Source organism: Psammomys obesus, unplaced genomic scaffold (assembly GCF_907164565.1).
Source record: "Psammomys obesus unplaced genomic scaffold, mPsaObe1.curated_primary_1811, whole genome shotgun sequence".
NCBI classification, from domain to species: domain Eukaryota; kingdom Metazoa; phylum Chordata; class Mammalia; order Rodentia; family Muridae; genus Psammomys; species Psammomys obesus.
In genome coordinates this window covers 9949787-9957072 of record NW_026592666.1, presented here as the reverse complement: position 1 = coordinate 9957072, position 7286 = coordinate 9949787, and the positions used below count along the sequence as shown (strand labels likewise).

The 7286-nt window shown below is 49.8% G+C and overlaps 1 protein-coding gene across 8 annotated transcripts in view; it reads left to right on the top strand.

The window, feature by feature from the left end:
- Positions 1-5590, top strand: part of Smim34 (small integral membrane protein 34) — a 14178-nt gene extending 8588 nt beyond the window's left edge. For 3 of the 8 annotated variants that reach the window (XM_055614993.1, XM_055614992.1, XM_055614990.1), the window contains 4 exons: positions 299-2204; positions 3210-3461; positions 4399-4449; positions 4570-5590. In XM_055614993.1, coding sequence (XP_055470968.1) covers positions 3338-3461; positions 4399-4449; positions 4570-5159 — 765 coding nt within the window. In that variant the 5' untranslated portion in view covers positions 299-2204; positions 3210-3337 and the 3' untranslated portion in view covers positions 5160-5590. The other 5 variants (XM_055614991.1, XM_055614996.1, XM_055614994.1 and 2 more) reach the window with 5 other exon arrangements.
- Positions 5591-7286: the final 1696 nt, after the last annotated feature.

The window sequence follows — 7286 nt, the reverse complement described above, 5'->3', positions numbered from 1 at the left end:
GTGTGTGTGTGTGTGTGTGTGTGTGTGTGTGTGTGTGTGTGTGTGTGGGTTTACCAGCAAGTATGTCTGTGCACCACGTGTGTGCCTGGTGCTCTCGAAGGCCAAAAGGCATCAGACCCTCGGAAAGCAGTTGCAGAAGGTTGTAATATCTGTGCAGATATTCATATTCGGCAGAGAGACAAGAAAAGGGAGCAGGGCAGGGCACCAGCCAACCATGTGAACTATGCCCCGTGCGCCCTCCCTTCCAGAACCTGCAGTCCACTGTCTCCCTTCAGAACGCCCCACTGTCCTCTTTCAGACACCATGGTCTCAAACTGGATTCCCTGCTGATGGCCAACCGCTTGCCCACCCCATTCCGACCTCTTCACTCGGTCTCTTACACAACCAGAGGGTCTGGGGAGCTCCTGTTGTCCTCGGAGCATTTGCTTCAAGTACTCTCCATCACCAACCACGTTCCAGTACCACAGTGAGCAGGAAGCACGTGGCCACCCTTCGCCAGCCGCACAGTGGGACAGCTGAGGGGCAGCGGAGGTGCTTCGCTTGTGGAGGGTCTTGAGAGTTCCCAGCCTCACCCACTTCCAGCTGTCTCTCCTCCACCATCTCCTCCTCCACCACCACCCCACCTCCACACCACCACCAGCACCTGCTGCCTTGCCTTGCTTCTTGCTTGTGGTTGAGGATGCGACCTCTCAGCTCCCTGCTCCAGCTACCTGCTGCTGTACCTCACCTGCCTTCAGGGAATCACAAGCCCAGAGAAACTCTCTCTCATGAGTTGCTTCTGGCCGTGGTGCTGAATCCCAGCAACAGAGAGCCGACTGCTGCAGAAGCCGGCAGAGTGAGCAGAGGTTTGTGCTTTCTTTCCTCTGCGTCTTGGTCGTGCACGGAATCACGGAATCACGGGCTGAGATGGCGTCAGAAGCTAAGTGTTGAGATCTATGCAAGTTATAAGGTACTGAGCATGCCTGCAGGGACTTCGCCACCCACCCTGGCGTACATAATGTGTTTGCAGTCATATGTGGGACAGTTATATCCAGTTAGAGGTGGGATTGTGACCTGGTTCTTGCTTCACTTGGGAATTAAGCATGGCATAAGGAGACGTGATTGTGTGCCAGGTTCACAAGGGTTGGACTTGAGATGACTAACTTGGGTTGTGACTAAAACCCAACCTGCCTGACCCTCCGGTGAGGGTTTTTCTTGATCATATTATTTGAGATGGAAAGACCCACTCTAAATCTGGACCACACCTTCTGATGGTACCCCAGTAAAAAGACACAGAAGAAGAAAAATTTGCTTTTTGCCTGCTTGCTTTCACTCTTGTTGGCGAGCCCATCTACCCTATTGTTTTGACATTTCACCACCAATATTAGATCCCAACTTCTTTGGGATTCCAGTGTAGGCTGAGGACCAGAGGCTGTCCAGCAATTCTCCAATCCCTGGGTGCCAGAACAGTGCTGCTGAGACATCCAGCCTTGTGGACTGAACAAGTACCATAATGTCAGCTTCTCCAGCATGAGATAGCCATCACTGGACTACTGGAACCACATCCTGTAAACCTACCTACTGAAACCCTTTTACTAAACATATTCATTCTGTCAGTTTTGTTCCTCCAGAGAACCCACCAACTCCTCCCAGCAGAGCCCACATGCTGTCCTGGGCCTGTTCCTTCATCCAGGAGACTGTTGGTGAGGACGCTGGTGACTCTTGACCATGGACCTCCCTGTCCCTGTGACAATGAGGCCTCCAATACAGCCTGCCCTGGCCACGCCTGCAACAGGTGCAGAACAGGATGAAACAGGAGTCATCCAGGCTGGCAGCTGGCAGCTGGCTTCGGAGAGCTGGCACCACACACTCCCAAGTGCCATGCAGAGGGCTAGAGGCTTCCTGGAGCCTGCATTTTTTTTTTTTTAACAAACGCCTTTGATTTGGAACTTTTAACAAGCCACAGGCAGGCAGTGCTGCCTCTCCTGGGCCTCAGATCCTCTGATCAGCTGAAGAAGAGAGAAGTGTCCCAGGTGCAGGCTAAGTTTTTATTGCTCTGCAGGGCTTGGGGAGTCCGGTTCCTCCCTGCTCAGGAAGCTGCTGCAGCCTGCGCACACTGGGACTGTGATCTGCAGGAAGGAGACTTGTCACTGTCCCCTATCCCGTCTCTGGAAGCCTCTCGAATTTGCCTCCTGCGAGTCAAGGTCGAGACCAGCTCATGGAATGTGAGTGGTAAGCAGGGGGCTGCTCAGGCTGTCCTAGTTTATTTCGAATCATTACATGACAGGTATCAGTGGGCATACCTCTGCTACAGGATGCACTTGTTCTTCAAAATACAGCCTGCTTTACTGTCACCTTGGAATGGACAAAGCACACTGATTTGTCACCATAATACAGTTACTTTCTCCTGAGATTGGGCTGGTTTTAAAGCAACTGAATGTCTGTAGCCCTTAGTATATTTTATTCTGTACTTGAATATGTAACAGCATTCTAGCAAGTTCTAGAAAGATCTATGAGTTTAGACATTCATTCTAGGTTTAAATAAATTCTCTTGCACCAATTAAGCTTTACTATATCCTTATGGGTTGATTTGCTATTTAAAAAATTATAGTAATAGGTTTTCCTCCTTAGGTTCCCTCAACGTCTCCCCATCCCACCAGCAGAGGCGTGGGAGGCAGAAATGATAAGGTTATGTGATATGATCTCACTGGTCCTGGGTTGTGACACCTGTGGCTTGGAGGTTCACATTTACATAGTCCTTTAGCCCAAATGAGTAAGGTTGCACGCTCATTCAGCTGAGGAACTATGATTTAAAGCAGAACAAAGTGCTGATGTCTTGCTTCAGAAAACAGGGAGAGGGTGCCAAGCAGATGCCATTAAGTAGTTGGGGAGCCCATGTGGCGGACCCCGCAGGCTGAAGGGAATCCGGCAAAGTCACCTGGGGAATGTGGCTTCCCTGGCTCCCTCAGCACACAACAGTTTTGAGTTAAACAGCAGCCGAGATCCTAATCTCCTGATCAGGCAAGGACACACAATGTCTTTACCCCATGGCCGTCTCTCTCCAAGACCACCAGAAAAGCCAACCTGTACTCTTTCCTTTTTAATTAATTTAAAAAATAAGTATGCACTGCACAACACAAAGGGCGCAAAAGGGTGCAGTGTGGAAAGTCCAGCTCCTTCCCCCAGTTCCCTTCTCTAAGGGTGACCAATGGTACCCATGTCTTGTGTAGTCTCTAGTTCTAGCTGCCTCTGTGGCTTGGAGAAGTGGCTGTCAGCGCTGTGGGAGCTGGTAGACCGCAGTGGGAGGCCTTGAAGGAACTCTGGGAATCCAGAAGCCCTTCTATTTCTTGGCCACCGTATGGTGCACGGCTTTCTCCACCACACTCTCCTTCCATGGCTTGCTGCTCTGCCACACAGAAGCAACGGGGCCAAGCAACATGGGCGTGAAACCCCTGCCTTTCCTATGAATTCATCTACCTCAGGTACGTGTGCAGAGAAGGGAAGCCAGTTAAATACATACACTCCCAAACTACGGGCAAATCAAAGGCACCTGCAGCTTTTCACACTATATGGCTGTCAGCTTTTTTCACTGATTAATGTTTAGATCTAAAAACATCTTTTGTGTGGAGACTCCACATGTGTTTCACCCTCACCTGTGTCTGTAATGACTCACTTTTGCTATACAGGAGTCCCTCACTGCCCTTGGAGTGAGGCTCCAGGGCCCCCACACATAAGAGAAGCTATGACTGCTTAAGTCATTTATGTAAAATACACAATTTGAAAATATCCTGTGCACTTTCTCCTGTGTGTTTCAACTACCTTTACATTCCTTCTGATGTAACCTATTGTAAATGTCATGCAAACATTTGTCACAGTGTACTCTTTAGGGAATAACAAAAGGAGGAAGATCCCTGGGTGATCAGGACAGGCTCATGTTTTCTTTGCAAACCCTTCTTCTGGCTAGTTGATGCTGGGGGTGTGGGTCAGATTTTGCAGTTCAGACCTGTGCCAGAGACTCTTTAGGACAAACTTCTCTGGACAGGCTGGACTTCCACCTGACTAGCAAGTGATGACAGGGTCTCAGAGCCTGCACACTTATCCACACGGTGAATTCTCAAAGAGCACAAGCTGGCAACCGTAAATGAGAAAGTGTGACCTTCCCGCTTTAACTCACACCTCATGCTGACATTTTCCTTTATAGCGAAGGCCCCTTTTCTTTTTCCTGTGATCTGATTGCATATTTTTCAACTGAGATTTTTTGATTCTTTTTTTTTCTTGTAGAACTGAAGGCTGATAAGAAAACCAGTGGTTTAAACGGCAGTACTTTTGCAGTTTGACATTTATATTTTCTTTTCTTTTAAAGCTTTTATTTTTTTTAATTATGTATTTATGCATGGGTCTCTCTGCACATGTATGAAGGTACGCATGAAGACCAGAAGAGGGCATGGATCCTGGAGCTAGCTACAGGCAGTAAGCCACCTGATGTGGGTGCTGGGAACTGAATTCATATGCATGGTTTTGGATATGCGCCTACTCTCTTAGTGCAGGACGCAGGACGCTTTGTCTCATCTGGGCCTTTCTGTTTCCCAGCTATCAAATGGACACCCCAGGAAGCCTTCAACCACACCCAGCCCAGCTCCCCCCTGCCTGACTCCATGGTGGAGAGGAATGGCAGCATTTCCACCAGGATCCTGAGGACGCTGGATGCAACCAGCGCTGCCTGGTACATCCTCACCATCATCGGCATCTATGGGCTGCTCTTCATCTTCCAGCTGGCCAGCAACATTCTCAGGAGGAATGAGAGGTCCTTGGAGGACATTTACTACTCAAACTTAACTTCTGAACTCAAAAGGAAAGGGCTTCAGAGCAGGGTGGTCGAGTGCTCCCCGCTGACCCTCAGCAATGCAGCTGCCCTGGAACCAAAGCTAGCTCTTATGCTAGCCTCTTCCTTCTTGCGAACAATGTCCCTCCTGCTTTCATGTCACACATTCTGTCACCTTCCCTTGTGCCTCTCCCTTTATACCTCTGTATTTCCTCTGTCTTCTCTCAAACATCACACCCACACACCTGCACACGTATATAATTCAATCTGTATCTATACAGATAGTCTCAATATCTATGTATATGTACAGACATATCCGTGGTGTATTTGTATCTACACACACACACACACACCGTGAAACAAACACGGTGATGGTGTTTGTTTCAATAACATGGACATAGGAATTGAGTAATAGATGACAGATAAAGGGGTGCTAGTTTTTAGACTCTATTTGGTTTCACAAGCCTCTGCCTCCCTTCCACACCTCCAACCTAGGTAGAGAGAGAAGGCTAGAAAGCAAAGGGGATGTAGAGCTATTTAGACTTGGTTCCAGCTGGTTAGGGTCATCCAGTTCTTTGGGGAAAAAACCCTTATCTCAATGGTCAGCATGTCTAGCAGTGCAGAAACAGCAAAGGCATCGGGGCAGACAAGCAGCCTTCTTCCTCCTCCATCTGTCTCCATGAAGCCCTCTCTCTTGGCTCCTGTATTTATGCCCTCTCAGAGTCCTCAGAATTCCACTATCTGCAGCTGGCAAAGACCACACCCCTCTCCAAGTCCCATGAGGCTGTTGTCAGCTGGCAAGGATTATGCCCCAACGAGACAATTATCAGCTGTGGATAAACTAAGGCAGTCCCATATCCCACACTCGGGATTAAAAGAAAAACCTGTTTACATAGCATAACTGAGTTTTTAAAGAAACCAAAACTCCCACTGCACACATGATCTCAGAGGAGCAATGGGGGGGCAGGTAATCCTGGCCAGAGGTTAGGGGTGTGATGTAAAGGGGGGGTTCCAGAGGACTTCCCCTCCAAGAGCCTCACCGGGACCCAGAACTTAATAAATGCCTACCTAACAAGGGGCCAGAGCAGGTCACATGTGTAAGAGACCACAGCCGCTCTGGGTTCTGTGTAGTCCACAGCATATGGGTACCCCGTCAGTCAGAATCTCCCAAGTCTGGCAGGGGTAACACCAGTGTGAGGCACTGTGTGAGACACAGAGGCTCTTCCACCGGCTACGAGCCCTATCGGGAAAGTATGCACGAGGTGTTCCATAGCAAACTACAGCAGAATTGACGGATACACCACAGCACAGGTCAGGAAAAGAGACACATGCCAGCCAGTGTCTGCATTCATCCGTAAGTGGCACTTCTGAGGACTTAGCACGGCGGAAGCGGCCAGCAGGTCGGTTGTTGAGCCTGCCATTGCGTGTGCACACAAAGCCTGGGGCGCTTTGGACAATGCTGACCCGAGACTGCCGTTTGTCCAGGGGGTGCTGGACTGTCTATCACACAGCCTTGCCCCTCCTGCACTGCAGAACCCATCGTCACCTGCCTTCTACGTAGGTGGCCACCAATATCTGTCTGAGTCTCCCCATCAGTATGCAGGCAGCAGGGAGCTGCTGTCTTTGCAAGCTCGAACGGGTCCTTTGTCCCCACAGCTCCTATGGAGAATACACGTCACATGAAGTACACTAGAGAGCCTAGCTAGCAAGGCCACACAGACAGCAGAGGCCCCAGCTGGACCCTTCCCACTGGGGCCAGATGACATGTCCATGAAGGCTGATCATCCCCCAAGGGGCAGACAAAGTCTGGCCCTTAGGACCTAAGTCCCCCGAGGTTCAATAAGTAACCCCAAGGTCTAGAGGGACTTGTAGGACACAGGCCTTCCTTGTTAGTTCTGCATAGCTTCGAGCAAAATGCCTGGAAAGAATGACTTAAAGGAGAAAAGGTTAACTTGGAATCCCAGTCGAAGAGGCTTCAGCCTCAGTTGCCTGGGTTTTCACACGTGCACAGAACATCATGATGGCAGGAGCCTGTGAGGGGACTTCTTCCCCTGTGGCAGTCACGGGAGGAGGGGGAGGAGGGACTGGGGACCAGCCAAACCTTCGGGGGCACACCTCCAGGGACCCACTTGCTCCAATTAGACTCCACCTTCCAAATTTTATATCACGTCCAAAATGTACCATTATCTTATGTTCAAAACATGAGTCTGTAGGGGACATGTCACACAAAACAACAACACAGACACACGGGCCCAGCAGTGAGCCGAGAGGTAATGTGCTGTTTAGTCTAGGCCCAGAGCAGGAGGCGGCAGGAATGCTGCTAGGGGCAGACTGAACACAGGAGCCACACTGTTGGAAAAGGTGCAGTGATGGTAAAATCTGTGTTGGCAACCATTTACTTGTTAAGGTGCTGTACAGGGAGGATCAGTTTAAAGGCTCTTACACAGTGCTAGTACACACGCAGTCTTGGCCACCCTCCCACAGC